The following is a 17,143-nucleotide window of genomic DNA, read 5'->3' on the forward strand; positions in this document are numbered from 1 at the left end:
ATATAGGTAAATTATTGATGATGACATTTTGATCCTCTCAAATATATATGTAAATTAAAGGCATGAGGATCATTAACACCCCCCCACCCCAAAAAAAAAAAGCACATGATTTCAAAAGTAAAAGACTAGATGCAAATTAGTAAAATCATAGTAAAATCATGGTAGTTAGTTACCCTATAAATTTTATATATTCTATTCACAACATAGAATCAAATAAAAAGAACAACAAAGAGAGAGAGAGAGAAAATAATGAATTGAGGAAGAAAGAAAAAAAAAACCTAATTGTGGAGAAGATTTAGGATGAACTCCTAATGATGAATTTTCCAAGTTTTTCCTAAGTGGCGAGGATTGATGAGTTAGTTTCTAATTGGGATTTAAGTGCTTATTCCTTAATATGGGTTTTTAATTATAACTTTCAGATAATAATTTAGAATGACGAGTATATCCATTATCTGTACCTTTAAAAACTATTTTAAATATTTTTTGGGGGACCCTTTGGCCCTATGTAGTTCCTCTTATGCGTGTGACCATATATGGGTGTGTAAAAAAATATCAAAGACAAGAGGCAAATAATATATCTCATATATGTGACTTGGTAATTAATTATTTTTCACATTTATGTTCAAAATTACAAATATATCACATAATACCTTGTCTTGATTTTTCAAGCCTAGTTCAAACATTTGGTAAAATTTGTCAAAATTAAGTTAAGCAGTCTCTCAACCAGATAAACCATTCTAAGTCATACTCGTTGATACCCATTAGTTAAAAGGTTGTTGGATGTATCATAAAGTAAATAATATTTCGACCTACAGTGTGAAATAATGAAATAAAATGAACACAAAAAAAGTTTAAAATAATGATGTTTTTAAAAAATGCTAATCATGTGAGGCATTTTAAGAATATTTCATTTCTTTTTTTCTTTTTCTGGTAAATTAAAAATATTTTTCTTCTCTTTCCTCACCCCCCCCCCAACCTTTTGTTTCCTAAAAATCATTTTATTAAATTAAGAATTTAAAAAATAAATTAAAAATTTTTTTAAAAAAAACCTCTAAAAAATTACATTTATAGAGCATGATCCCTACCTTTCACCTCACACCCTTAATATTCCTGACCTTAGCACTACTTTGTTCATTAACCCATTTTGCATGACTAAAAATAATAAATAATCATATGAAGTTTGCATGGATAAACGGGAATGTTTGTGACTATGGTCATTTTATCTTGATATGTTTTTCTGGTTATCTTTCTCTAAAGAATAAATTTGAGATACTAGAGGCAATTGAAATACCATTAACATATAAGAAGAAAACCTAAGGTAAACTTCTTCTTTTTAATGCCTAATTTTACAATAATATACATATTATGTGGTTTTTTACATGTTCCTTTTATTATGAATTACAATTTGAAAATTATTATATTAGAATTAATTGTAAACTAAAGTTATAATTTTGCAACTGTCATGAAGTAAAGTTGTATTGAAAGTATCGTGGTCTTAGGTTAATCTTGTCAAAAGACTTCAATAAACTTAGACGATTTTTTTCATGTTTGTTAGTAATTCTAGTTTTGGTTGAAAAATTAGGTATTATTTTTCTCTTTACGATTTTAATGTGCAAGTAAGTTATCTATCTCTTACAATTGAGGAAGAGGCAAAGAATGTCTAATTATAATTAGTAAAAATTATTAATATTGAAGAAAGAAAGTGGTTATCAAGTAGTTATATATCAAGTGGTTACGTATTATTTTGGATATTATTTATGATTGTATGTTGGATAAGGATTTTAAGGAAATATAAATGTAACGGTTTCTCTAGGGTTCATGTTTTTTTTATATACTAGTAATGACACACGTGCATATGCACGTGTGATGTATTTTTTTAACGACTGTTCGTGGGATGAATTTTTTCTGCCATGCAAGTCCTTGTGGAACATCACATGCAAATTAATAATGTTGTCACATTTAGGCACATCTTTGTTCTTAAACAAGTAAATAAATGCAGGCATTGAAGTAGAAACTTTGGAAACTACTAAGGTGAGCAACCAGAGACTTTAGCTAAAGAAGTCAATGCTTTCTCCTCAAGTTCATCAACTGAAACCGTTTCCCAAGATGCTGCTCGGTTTACTGGATCTTCATACTGTAGTGATAAAGAGTCCAAATTATAATCATGCTATAGTCTTGAAGGAGAAATATCAGTCCAACAGAAAAAAGGGGTGTACATCAAAAATTACAATACATTACCATTAGAACTTGCGAAATATAAGGCTGAATTCCTTGCTCGAATTGTCCCCTGTCTCCCCTAGCACGAAACTACTAGAAGAAAAGGGACTTCCTCCTCAGTCTTAAAATTCAAAGGAAAAAGGAGGAGAGAGAAGAAAAAAATATATCATAACTATAACTCGATTGATGACAATCAGAGTTTATCAGTGACCAAATTGAGATTGGAGTCGTCATTTAAAAGCAGATTCTCGCCTCCAAAGATCTTCTTAGTGCAAATTACATCAGGACATTTGTCAACGATAATGAACTAAAATTTTGGGATATAGAGAGATTTGAAATAAATATTTACCTTTTGTTCATCAGGAGGAATTGAGGTTAGCAAGAAAAACTGAAATTTAAGAACCTACAATAGATAAAAGAACAAACGAAGTTTTGTTTCAGTATTATATAAATAAACAAATCTTTCCATAGGAAAAAAGAGAGAAAGACAAACTTGGAAGCCATCTTCTGTATCTTAATCAATATCGAAAAGAGTGTGTTGGTTTTTTTTTTTTAATGCAGTTTTTTCTTTCTTCGTTAACATTTCTTGATTTTTATAGAAACTCTTCCTACTCCTTGGGCTTACTCCATTAATATTTCTTGAGAAACTCTTCCTATCCTTGCCTTAGGGCTATTTACTATTAATGATTTTCTTTAAAAAATGAGACTAACTACTGTTAATGGTTTCTTTGAAAAATGAGAAGAAAAGAAATTAAGAATTAAATTGATTCAATAATTTCAAAAAAAATTTAATTGACCATTATAGACATTATTTATTACTAATACAAAGGTCTAATTGATTATAGAATCCCATGTAATTTTTATGGAGATATTAAAAAATCTCATGGTTTTCGAAGAAGTTTGTTTTCATCAATTAACATTTCTTGAATAAATAATTTATTTTAAATGATTGTAATTTTAATTGACCATAATAAACGTCATTTATTATTAATATAAAGATCTAATTGAGTGAATACAAAAGGGTATTAGAAAAAAACCAAATGTAGCCATGTCCCTTGAGTTCATAGTTTTATAATAACTAGTAAGGTTACACGTGCAAATGCACGTGGTGATAAGTTGAATTTGGACGAGCTTAACGTTTTTAAGGATCAATTTGTATTACCATTAAGTATACTTTGATTATTAGTAATTGTTTCAGATTTGTTTTCATCTAATGCATAATTTCAACACCTTGCTAGATGTTGAAATTTTAGTGTGCATAACTGGATTCCTCCACATTGCTAGATCTCGAGGATTTTCTAAAGAAATAACGATTCTTCAGAGAATTTATAGCTGGTAGATGACCATAAACTGTTATTTATTTATTATATTTTCTCGAAAAGATTGATAACCTTCCCATAAATTTTTTCGAATTTCGAATAAGATATTTTTTCAATATATTAATAAAGAATAAATTTTTAATGTTTTATCATTATTACATTTATCAAGCGATGTTCAAACGTTTAGATGCTTGATTGATTTTGATTGGTTTATTCTTCTTCAATTAATATTTCCTAGTTTTTAGGAGAAACTCTTCCTATTCCTTAGGTTTGTTATTGTTAATGATTTACGTAAAACTGTAATTAATATAATATTATTGAAAGTCTAAAATATGAATTTACAATTTTAGACGTAATTAATTATATCAATGTAGTTAGGGAAGAAGGCTATTTTGGGAAGTATAAATGTAGCCATGAGTTTTGAGTTCGTTCTTTTATAATAGTAGTATGATAGTATGATAGTATGATAATAATAATATGATAGTATGATATATATGAAAATTTGTCAAAGTTATAAGAGAAGTGTAAAACATTTGTAGGATAGAACAATCACCTCATAAAATAAATACTCCATACACTGATCTCCAGCCTAAACCCCTCTTCCTACTCCTCCATCCCTTCTAAATAGTCTGGTGTGAACCAGATAGGTGGAGATGTACAAAATTCCAAATTATATGGTAAAAAATGTTTAATGCTGCTATCTTCTAAGTGAAAGACACCAGTGCTCTTTGCTATTTGATATACATCTGGTCCTTTCCAATTGAATGCTTCATTTTATGTGAAATATATACAGGTTCCTCTAAATTGAGGATAATCATGTGTTGATGCAGATAACGAAGTACTTTTGCCAATAAATAACATGTGATCACCCAAGTCCTCCACTTGAATCCATCTTAGATTATTCGAGTCTAACTTGAATATCTGGAATGTAAGACTTCCATAATATCGTACATCACCAGCTATACAACTTCTCACAACCATCAACAAGTCCCCAAGACATTCCACCAAATATAACGTCTTCCACTTATTTTCATCAATATCAGGGTCGAGGTCCATGCCAGTTGGAGGAGGAATGTTGCAACTTGTCGTTTCTTGAAAAGGAGCCAACTCTACAAGTCTAAGATCGCACTCTTTAGTAATGGCATACAATTTTCCATTATAAAGAATAATGTCTTTATAATGTATTCCCTAGATAGTCCATCCCAAGGCAGTCCACTGTATGTCACGTGGAGTACAAAAGGCTAATGCATTATAGAATGAATCACAAGTACCACACATTTATCCTTCGTCACAACAGATGCAATGTTTTTATCATCCAAATTAGAACCATTAGCATCAAGAGGTGTAGATACCAACATAGCCTTTTTAATAATGTTTACTGACTGTATTTGTGAGGTAAAAGGGCGAAGGTAATAAATCTGGTCAGGAATAGTATCTAGTGGTGGAAGTTGAATTATAACTTGGGTTAATGGATTCAGAAGATAATTTTGTTGCTCATGCACCATTACATTATCAACCATCCTCTGTTAGACCCAACACATTGAGAGTCAATGACGGTTTTAGGAAACCTTGGCCTCAATATGTTGCGATTGCGCAATTGACACTGTTGGCATTGAAGAGCATGCGAAACTTAGGATAACCAAATTTTTAAAAAAACATCAAGCAAGGCAATCGAGGTCGCAGGTGCAATGGCAATGTTTTCTTGGCAGTCATTGCTATAGAATGCCAGGACTTGCAAACTACACTAAAGCGAAGAAAGTCCTCCAAGTTTAATTTGTTTGCAATCATCAACATGATTTCCTCCGGAATTGCATCCACAATATTTTTTACGGCATGATCAGTAATGGTATCCATCTTTAGTCGCTTATTGGAGGAAGTCATGATGCTAAGTTGAATACAACCGACCCAAATATCCCAGGAAACTAATTCTTTATCTGTCTTGCAATCAATATATACAGGAATTAGAATTAACAAATGCGGAAACTTAGAAACTAGAAAATATTATCCCTCACTGAGGACTCGGTAGAGTGAAAAAGGGGATAAAAAGCAATACACATAGATGAGATGCCAGAAAATCTTTCATGAGAAACTCTTCTTTTTGGTAACGAAAAACTTCAAGAGAACCAAGATCCAGATGACGAATTAACAGGGAGGGTAAGTGTCAATACACAATAAAAGATGCAACTAAAGAAAATTGCTGCTTACCCTCCCTGTTGGTTCTTGTTTCACAATTTAAAAACATGATAGATAGGATAAGATGTCAGAAAAAACTTCATGAGAAACAAGAATCAACATTGAAGATTGAAAAAAAAACTAGAAACTGAAAACTATATCGCTCACAGAGCCACAGAGGACCTGTTATAATGAAAAAGAGATAGAGACTTACGGCTGATTCGATTTCCACTCTTGTGCTCGTTCCTTTCTATTCCTTCCTTTATTTCGTCTTCGTTTTACACTTTGCGTTTTATTCGATTTCCACTATTCCACCTTATTTATTTATATATATTGGCTTTGGATGTCTTATATTATATGGGTTCATGTAATTATAGTTTTAGTTGTATTTGTAATTGAAACAGAGTTTTAGTCAATTACTTGTTTGAGTGTTTTGTATTATGTGGGTCCATGTAATTATAGTTTTAGTTGTATTTGTAATTGAAACATGATTTTGATCAATTACTAGTACTGGGTTAAAATTTGTAATTATATTGGGATTAGGGTATTAGGTTTTCTTATAAATAGTCTATGTGGGATAACTAAAAAAGAAAATAAGCAAATGGTAACACTTTGTGGGTGTGAGAATGGTATTAGGTAAATAGTGAAACTTTACCATTTTGTGGGTGTTAGAATGGTGTTAGGTTTTTTGAAATAGTGAAACTTTTTTTTTTTTCTCTCTAACATCTTAAACAGGATTTTGTCAAACCATGTTATCTCTCTTGTGTATTTTGCTTGTAGTTCTTATTATAACCACGAACAATATCCTCTTCTTTAACACTTTGTGGGTGTGAGAATGGTATTAGATAAATAGTGAAACTTTACCATTTTGTGGGTGTTAGAATGGTGTTAGGTTTTTTGAAATAGTGAAACTTTTTTTTTCTCTTTGACATCTTAAACAGGGTTTTGTCAAACCATGTTATCTCTCTTGTGCATTTTGCTTGTAGTTCTTATTACAACCACGAACAATATCCTCCTCTTTCATGGTAAATATTTTCCATGACTATTCTATAATTTTTTTTATATCAAATATCATATTTTGTGTATTAGTTTTCTAATAATTTTTATTCTTTCCACACAAATTTTGGGTACCCATTATATTTTGTAGAAGATATTTTGAGATTTTCTATCAAATCACCTTGAAAGTGATTTTCCCCTCTTATAATTGTTTTCGATATTTTGTTTCTAATTTTGTTAACAATTGTGGTATTCTTTTTTTATACAAATTAATTTAGAATTTTCTTTTTCTTTTTCTTAAATTTGTAAAAACAATTCGGGGAAATGGTTGCCAAAAAAAGAAATAGGGCTTGGTTTATGGAGTATGGAGGATTGGAATAGGGCTTGCTTGATGCGGCAATTACGGAGACTGGTGAGTGATAAATCTTCAGCTTGGTCAAAGTTTGTTCATCATAGATGGGCTGCGCAAGAACTCCATTTGGTCTCTCCCCTGTCCCTTCTAAATGCTCGGGTTCTTTCAAAGCTATCTTGAGTCTTCGTGACTATGCTAGTAGATGTATTACCAATTTGATTCATGATGGGAGAAACACTTTGCTTTGGCATGATCCTTGGTTACCAGGTGGTCCCCTCAAAGTCAATGACAAGGACCTAATTACTGCTCTTGGACGGGATTCTAAAGCCACAGTGTCATTGCTTCGTAGTGACTATGGGGGTTGGCTTGCAAGGACTGAGGATAGCCTCATTCTTGGTAGATGGGGTGAGATTGAGAAGACTCGTATTCATCGAAGTCTACCTTGTGACACTACTATATGGAGGCATCATCCTTCTAGTAAATTTACTCTGAAATCAGCTCTTCTTCATGTTAGAGAGCCCTCTTTGAAGATCAATTGGTCAAAGGTGGTTTGGGGTAAAAAGCACCATCCTCGTTTCTCATTTATAACTTGGCTTGCTATTCTCAATTGGCTTCCCACAAAGAACCGTTTGGCCTCTTGGGGAGTTTTGATGGATGTTACTTGCCCCTTATGCAATTCAGGTGAGGAAGACATTGATCATCTCTTATTTAGTTGCTCTTTTTCAGCTGATCTTTGGAAATGCATCCTTCATCTTAATGGGTTTTCTACGCATGCTCCTATGCCATGGGGTGAGACGGTGCAATGGGTATCGGAGCACTTTGCTGGGAACTCTTTAATGAGTGTTGTTCGTTGCTTTAGTTTTAATATCTTAGTCTACTCCATTTGGCAAGAAAGCAATAATAGAGTGTTTGGGAGGGGGCAAACCACTATCTCTCAGTTGTTCCGTTAATCACTCGTATGGTACAATATAGGTTCTCCGATGATGCGCTTTTGGTGGAAGATACCTCTTCTCATCGTGACTTTTTTGGGAAGTGGGGTCTTTCTGTTTCTTATGCTCTTCAATTGCCAACGTTTCATCATTGGAATCCTCCGGACAATGGCTGGCTAGTCCTTAATACCGATGGATCGGTTAAAAATAATAGGGGTGGTTATGGTGCTCTATGTCGCAACCATGCTGGTGATGGTGTTTTTGCTATAGCAGGGGGTGTTGAGGTGCAGGATATCACTTCTTGTGAGATCATGGGGATGGCTAGCGGCCTTAGGGAGGTTGTCTCTCAAGGATATAGTAAGGTGGTGCTTTATTCAGATTCGAAGTATTGCGTAGACATGGTCAAGAAAGTGGTGAATACTCATTGGAACGTCCTTTTTTTACTTGAAGAGATCTGGGATTCCATAGGGAAGCTGCAACAATGTAAGGTGGTTCATCAAGTTAGAGAGACGAATAGAGGTGTTGACTTCTTGGCAAGTCTGATAAATGATAATAAGGAGGTGATTTTTGATCCGGGAGGGTTCCCTAAACGCCTCAAAGCCATTGTAGCTGAGGAGGCTGGTGGGAGAGTTTTTATGAGACTATAATTTGCTTTGTAATATCATTGTATTATTCCTTTTATATATATTTATATATTCTCTTTGGTTTCAAAAAAAAAGAAAGAAAAAGGAGCGATTATATTAATTTTCTTTAGAGTTTTATTTCAAGTAATTTTTTCCTCTTAAAATTCATTTGCATATTTGGTTTTCTAATTTTACTAATAATTGTAGTGATATTTTGGGATTTCTATCTAATCTTCTTCTTCTTTTCAAGTTATTTTCCCTCTTAAAATTTGTTTCTATGCTTTATTTTCTAACTTTTAAATAAATTGTGATATGATATTTTGGGATTTTCCCTTGAATGAAAAATAAAAATAAAATTATAAAAAATATCTTGAAAAAGAATAGTAACTAATATGAAGATTGCCGAAAAAAATGATTGCATTTCGCACTTCCCAAACATGATTCATAACTCGCAATAATCATATTACATTAATTGTTTAATTTTAGAAAAGTTATTACAAGTAGAAAGATTGACCTGATCCACTATAATTGTATAGGTGTGGATTCCGAATTCACAATTATACTGTAATTCTTAAAAATTGGTTTTTCTTTTCTTTTTTCACATGTACCTCTTAGAAAAGCCATTTCAGACAATCTCATCTTAGAATAGTCAGGGTTTAAATTAGAAAAAATTTCAGTGTCTCCCCTTAGTTGTCTCTAATATTAATGCCACCTCTTGAATTATTCAATTTATCAATCAAGGCATCTTATAGAGTAGGAATATATCAGAAACACACCCCGTTGTTAGGAAATTATAGGTAAGTACCCCTTCACCATGGATAATCTTTTGATGTCCCAAAATGCCCCTCATACAAAACAACGTACCCCTTCACCATGGATCACACCCTTTGAAAACAAAACACCCCTTAAAAATATGATCAAAGAATCCTTCATTCTAAGCAACATAAACTCCCACTAGCTAGGGAACACATCTTTGAAAATATAGTAATCCTGAATAGCCCACCATTCAAACTTACCATCTCTTCATACCCATCCCTTTTTAAATATAGGCTAGATCGAAATAGTGAGGTATCTGAAATTACAAACACCAAATTTTAAATTTAAAAAAGAAAGTTTGTTTTACAGGTGGTCCACTTAAGTGAGGGTGAAACTCTAGGCACCTCCCTTAATGTCCAAATATTATTGGTGGTTTACTTCAAATAACAAGTGAAACAGTAACTAACAGAAAACAAACAAACAGGATCATTGGATCAGCATGAATGTTTATTCCATTACTATAAAAAATAATGAGTTTCATAGACTCTTGACATGAGAACTCAATAATTGACTCTTGACTTAGTGGTTAACCCAAGAGCACAAAAAAAGTTCACAAAATTGTGACACTACCGATGAGTATAACAACCACAATAATAAAAGAAACAAAACAGTAGAACTTTTTCACTTGAGTCGATCATTCATCAAGTTTTCCACTGGTCATGCCTTCTATTAATAATATGATTGTGTTTACAATTGGAATGAAACACAAACAGTTTAGGCCAAAAGAAATCACAGTGGGCAGAAACATAAAGCAGAGCAGGTGAGCATAGGTACACGTTGAGACCCTAATGTGTGCATTTGAAGTGCAAAACCTTTTGGCGTTTACAGTTGAAATTGTTAGACACCATCATTAAAAAATGACGAACTCATGTACACTTCCACATCTATACTTGAATTGCAAGCTTGATGAATTCTGATGGGTTCTTTGTAATGTCTGGGGAGGAATCAATTACCAGTGGAGCCAAACTTCATGCTTTGTTGAGGATTTGCCATCTGCAAAACCTATAATATTAACTGAGAGCACCAATTCGAAGGTGTTGAAAAGAAAATCTTTCAGATCTCTCTCTCCCCTTCCCTCTTCCCACAATTTGAAATTTCAGTAGAGTAGTCCAGTGACCATTCCCCTGCAAAGCAAAATTCTCACCCTTGTTGATGCTTCTCAAATGTTCCCATCGGCCTTGTGCTGGACCTACAACAGTGCTGATATTTATATCCAAGCAGAGAAATTGATGCAAAGTTGGTTGTGGATCCAGTTTCTGGATGGGAGGGAAGGTATAAACCAGAGTTAGAAGAAGTATGAGGTATTGTAGAAGGTACAAAAGCAATAGGGCTTACATTGAGAATTATATGTCTATATGATTACAAAATGCATGATATATCAACTGAACTTCATGCAGAAGCCATGGAGGATGATATTCATTTTCTTGGGCAAGGAAAACTTTCTCTAAGGATTTCTTATTTTGGTTGTGCCGTCAATAATCTTCTTTCTTTCTTTTTTCATTTGTGACCCTTTTGGCATTTTAGCCTCACAACTATAGGATTGATCAATAGATGTTACTTGACATATTTTCCTTTATTGATAGAATTAGGACTGCGGTATTTCAGTTAGTGTTGTACACGAGTTCAGTAGTTGTTATTGGATTTAGGTTTTCTTGTTTAAAATTTGTAACCAGCCTGTTTTCCCATCTATTTGTTCAATGATGTGGAATGATGAACACATTTATGTGTGAAATCTTATGGCATAAAGCATGCATTTTACACACTTAAAGGGGAACTACCTTGGGTTTTATGTTGTTTTTGCAGATTTTAGGACTTTTTTATAATAGATTACTCATTGATGTTTCTGAGAAGCAAGAGATTAGTGACACTGATAGTCAAGTTGCAAAAACTTTTGAGCAATAGGGGGAAGCACAGAGGAAATCATCTGAAGCTAACATAAATAATGAAGCATGGAATGTGAGGTTTGAAATCTCTGGCATTTAAGTTCCAGTTAATGTACACTACACAAATCTCTGGATTCAACATTCTGAGACTCCTCCTCCAACCATTCTTTTATTTATAAGCTGTATCATTGTAATTGAGACTTTCTGAATTCATGATTGATATCTGTTGCTGCTAATTTTCATGTTACCTAAGTACATCTCCAATAGTGAAGAACCAAACAGTTAGAAGGCAAATCCTTTCAAATTACAAAGATTTTATTGACAGAATAACATCAAAAGAACCCGAAAGTATGATAGTATGGCTTATGGAAGGCATTAAATTCATGCATTAATTCTAGAAAAAGTTGCGTGGTTAGACAGTAATTTGGAATGGTGATAGCTTTTTGGTCTTATCGCTTTTTGTATTTGCGAATCTTTCGAAGCAGCAGGCTTATCTCCATGAAACATAATTGGATATTATCCAATAAAAGACGTTTGTGGACAAACATCTTGTTTGATACTTTCTCTTCTGTGTGGTCCTCATTGAGTGATAGTGGCCTTGTAATCTTTGTAACAAGAGGTCATCCTCAACCATACCTCCATTATATATCTCCAATGAAATGCAACCTTCAACCGAAGTCTTCAGTTGGAGAAAATGATGGTCCACACATAAAAATCCATTTGACCAGGTGCACTTCTCAAATAGTTATTGGATTACATAGAACACTGCCGGTGAGGGAAAGAGAATGGTGGGTATGTTCTCACGATTTTCTTGGGAAAATAGGCTTAGACGGACTCAAAGTGCACTTGTTTGAACTATATTTGCTCAAATTGATTTGGATTCCGTGCAAATGTATCTCCTCTTCTTTTAGATGATATTTGACAATTTTGATTTATTTATGTAGTCTGAGCACATGTAATCCATTTCAATGTCTGATATGTGTTGTTTTTTGTGTGTTTTCTCATTGACTTATTTCATCCAGTGTTAGCCATGCTGTTAGCCATGCTCTTTGTACATAAGTTCGGAAAGATTGCAACTGAGTGGTTGATTTTCATCTTGAATTGATATAGTATAGTTTGTTTTTCAATTCCAGGCATCCCATTTGATGAACTAGTTGCTTCATTGTATAATCGGTTTAGCATGGCATGATTTACAAATCTATTGGTTGAAATACTTGGTGCACATAACTAATACATGGTAAAAGAATATTAGTGTTTTTTGTTATGAGACTTAGTGTATGCCTGAGCCATGTTGCCTGTCTATCCAACATCAACATGACCAGATAAGTGGCTAGAAGTACAAGGAAGACTATTTGATACATGCTTGGATCATGTATTAGATGGGCCATGGATTTTGCATGCGGCTTATCAAAGGGCAAAGGGGGTAAAGAGGTGTCATGGCTACTTAATGGTTGGATTGGCTAAAATAACCAAATTTCAACACATGAAATATCACCACAAATTAAAATAGAATTGGGTAAGCATGCACGTTTTCTTTAAGTGCCATTACATTAGAACTTGAATCAGTTTGATTATTCCGATCAATTGCTTCTTAATTTAAATTAAATATTTGTTTTAGTTTTATATTTGTGGTAATGGTAAAAAATTATAGTTTTATCAATAATTGATAACTGAGGTTGTATACGTGTTAAAATATAGTGCATATTTTTGTTTTTTTACTACAAATATTTGATGGAGATAATAAGAGGAGTGTAATCTACCAAAGTGGCATCACTCCACTTTCCTATTAAATTTTTTGCTTTATAAAAGTTTCTAGAATATGGAAACAATTTACATTGGATATGCATAATTGTTTTCTCATTGAAAGAATCCCATTATTAATTATCTGCAAATAGGATTACATAATTTTATGATAGAATTATATGGAACTCACCAAAGTGGTAAAATATAATTTTATTATAGTATTTTGTGATCCAATGTATATATAATTATGCAGAAAATTGATGGTGTTCACCCAAAGGTGTCATCACTAAAGTATGTTTATGCACATGTTTTTAAAAGAATATGATGACTTAGAAGTACCATTAATCCAAAGGTGTTGGCACTTTCAAAGTCATATATCTTGCGGCAATTGTAGATTGTAAGAGGACTAGTGCATTCTCAACTCAAAGGTTGAAATGTAGTAACGATTGGCAACTCTTACTAGCATAATGGTAATTTTTCTTCTTTGGCAATGTATATTTTTTGTCACCATTATTAAATGCATGGCTAAGATTGATGTTTTGATAATTCATATATGTCATTAACAGTACCATTAATATGTCTTCCATTTTTTAAGGCACTTTCAGTGGGAATTTATAAGAATCATATCTCCAGTATGGATGTCTTAAAATCTTTTGATACTTTCATTTAGTGTGAGTTATTGTTTGTTTTTATTCAAAATTATTTGACTTCATTATGAATTTATTCATTAATAAGATGATTCTTTCATTTTCATCTTGTGTAATGATTAATAGTAAATAATGTAGATTTATATTTGCTACATTTGATGTTCTAATAACAATGACAATATTTAGCCAAGATTTTAATGACAATGGCGGTATTTAGCCAATGTTTTAATGACAATATCGGTATTTAGCCAAGGTTCTGATTTATGGTGGTATTTAGCCAAGATTCAGATTTATGGTGGTATTTAGCCAAGATTCAGATTTATAGTGGTATTTAGCCTAAAACCTGATAAGGTTTTGATTTATGGCGGTATTTAGCTAATGTTTTGATTTATGGCGGTATTTAGCCAATATTCTGATTTATGGCGGTATTTAGCAAATGTTTCGATTTATGGCGGTATTTAGCCTAAATCTTGGTTAGCAATTTAGTCAGAGGTAGGGTTTTGCCAATGGACGATTTTGCCACAAGTGGTTATGCCAATGGGAGGATTTGTAGGTATTAAAGTTAGATCAATCAATGGCGGTTTGCCAAATTATAATATCTGATTATTTTACCTATAAGGTAATTCAAGGTAGGCTGATCATTGATCAGGAAATGATCCACAAGAGGGAATGCTTTGTGATCACATAAGGTTTTACATTCTTTACTTCTTGTATACACCCCAATGATTCATATCAGCAAGTTGTTAATGACTGTAATGACAAATAGTTGTGTTCCGTATATTGAGGAGCATCTCCTGTTGTCATTCACATTAATTGTTTGTTGGTTGAATCTGGTTTTTTGAGTGATGAAGGATTATAGGCATTATGGCCAAATACTTAGGTAATGTACTTGTGTTAGTGTAGCTCAAGTGGGAGATTGTTGGGTTTTGTGGGCTTAACTAACACTGGTCCCTTTATCTGGGCTCATATTCATTTAGGGGTATTACTGACCTTCACTATTGTGGGAGTGGTTAAAGGTTATGGTTTTATATTATAAATAACCACTTGGGTCCCCATAGCCGTCACACGATACATTTGGGTTTGAGATTGTTTCCACAAACACTCACACGAAAGATTCCAAAAGGTGAAAGGCTACGGAAGATTCAAGGAGAGTAAAAAGAGGATCTACAACAAGAAAGGTATTTATTTCTACGCTTCATCTCAAAAGCATTGATAACGTTACAAACTAATACCCTAGGCTGATTATTTGTCATCCAGGAAGCTTAAATTTTAGACGGGTTAGTCTACTAGTGGATAGTCAAATAGAGGTTGTGAGGGCGGATATGGAACCATTCAGACTTGAGTAAGTAGGGGGTTTTACCCCAAAAAAAAAAAGAATAAGTAGGGGGTTAAGCGTGTGTATTATTAATTTCAGGTCAGCGATTCATGCCATTAAGATCATCTTTCCCAAGCTCACTCCCAAGTGGTTTGGTAAACCTCATGTCCCAAGTTCAAATCCCCTCTGCTCTTCTGTTTCTTGCATTGGACAGTTGTGTGCTCTTTGGCCTGGGCATGAGTGCTATTGGCTTCTATAGACTATACTAGGCCTCCGGTGGGGCTCCGCTGATGGGGTCAGTGCTTGTGTTGGTAGTGCACAGGGCTAATGCTTGCATAGGTCGCACTCGATAAAAAGTCTGAACATTGCGTAGCCGGGCGCTAGGTCGCAGATACTGCATCCCCTCTTTTTAATTACCAAAAAAAAAAAAATCATCTTTCCCTTTGAAACCGAAAAATGGAAAACACAAGGTTTGTTTACCTTGTGTGACTGTGTCATTCGCAGAAGCAGCTCCTTCAAATCACCCAAATTTGATGAAGGAAATGTGAAATTAACAGTTTCTTTTATTCACTGAAAAACACACAGAGAAAAGAATCGGCTGCTCTTTTCCTCTCAATCTGAACTGGTTGAAGAGACGCTATCGAAACTATCCATTTTTTCCCGCATCCAACATAGTCGAATCTGAGGTTGAAACATAAGCAACTCATCCTGTCCTCTCCTCGTTTGTGCAGGTTTTCCATTATATAAATAGGTAGGTTCTTGCATTGGACTTTGTAGAATAGAGGTCGGAATTGCATTCGTTGTTCGTAAGAGAGGATGAAATGGTTTTTTTATAACTGGGTAAGGATGTTGTTCGTAAGTGTTTTTCTATTTCTGAATTTAATTATCTTACGGTGGTAGTTAACGGTCAACTAGACGAAACGGAGGCTGTCACTCAGAGCAGGAGGTGATAACAATCTCTTTGTTGGACAAACCCCACCGATTCTTTCGGATTGGATTGGAAGCAATCGAACTGGTCAAATACTGCATCAAAGGTGATCTCTTTCCTTTCCTTCTGCCTTCTGTTGTCTCTCTTATTCTTATAAGCGAAACAATCATTCCTTCTTCACTATTTTTCCTGGGAAAGTAACAATCTTTTGGTTTCTGACAGGAAGAAAAAAATTTATGTTCTAATGGATGTTTTGTTTGGGTCGATTAATGTTCGAGAACTTCTTTCAAGCCAGGAATTTGAAGAATCTTCTCCACTATCAGCTCCGGATCTCCGCCTCCTAATCGATCGGCTTCAAATCCGATCACTTCATATAAAGGATAAGGTTCGAGATTACATCCTTTCTCACCATAATGATTTCTCTGAGATATTCTTACGCTGCTCTGAAGCTGTTTCGCGAACTGAAAACATCTCTGGAGATGTCTGCAATATTCTTGGGCTTATTTCTGATAACCCAGTCGATATTGAGATTCAGAAGACAGTGGCAGAGATCAATAGTACGCAGAAAGAACTGAAGGAGCGGAAGGAATTATTGGTTCTAGTTCAAACAATTGTGAATTTGGTTCGGAGTTTGAGGTCAGTGAATGAGGATTTGGGGACTGGTCGGCTAATAAATGCGTCAGAGACCCTGAAGGATTTGAAGAAAGCATTATTGATTCATGATGAGGAGGTCAAGGGGAGAGAACCATTGGTTTTTAGTTTGCTGAGGAAGGAGTGGATGGATTGCTTCGATGAAGTAAGGTCTTCGTTATTTTTATATTTTTTAGTAATAAACTGTATTTTTTAATTGATTCAGATTGTGTTTCTAGGTTCAAACGCTACTTGTGAGGTTGTTGGAAAATGCTATGTGCTTTGAGCCAGAGAGAGGTATTGTGAGAGTTAAGTTTGAGTTGGCTTTGAAGGGGGCTGATGTGGTTGAGTTAAAAGTGTTTTGGCAGCAATGGAAGTGAGTATAACCTGAATCCAGTTTCATAGGTATAACTTGTTATGTATTCCATAAGCTAATACTGATGGACAAGCATGTAAATTGAGAAATATGTGTAAACAAAACTTTGTGAATTTTTATTTTATAAATTGGAGAACACTAACATGTGTTCCTGAGTTTGGGGTTGATATACTTGGATTTTTGGTGATTTCTATTAT

At 33.8% G+C, this 17,143-nt stretch overlaps 1 protein-coding gene across 1 annotated transcript; it reads left to right on the forward strand.

Moving 5' to 3' along the window:
• Window positions 1-15,763: 15,763 nt before the first annotated feature.
• Window positions 15,764-16,950, forward strand: LOC148999600 (centromere/kinetochore protein zw10 homolog). The gene is made up of 4 exons (XM_089140297.1): window positions 15,764-15,852; window positions 15,928-16,046; window positions 16,163-16,736; window positions 16,810-16,950. Exons 1-4 carry the CDS (start codon window positions 15,829-15,831, stop codon window positions 16,948-16,950), a joined length of 858 nt encoding a protein of 285 aa, XP_088996423.1. The 5' UTR covers window positions 15,764-15,828.
• The last annotated feature ends 193 nt before the right edge of the window (window positions 16,951-17,143 follow it).

This window comes from Hakea prostrata, chromosome 11 (genome assembly GCF_041222555.1).
Source record: "Hakea prostrata isolate BN-2017 chromosome 11, UWA_Hpros_2, whole genome shotgun sequence".
Lineage (NCBI taxonomy): Eukaryota > Viridiplantae > Streptophyta > Magnoliopsida > Proteales > Proteaceae > Hakea > Hakea prostrata.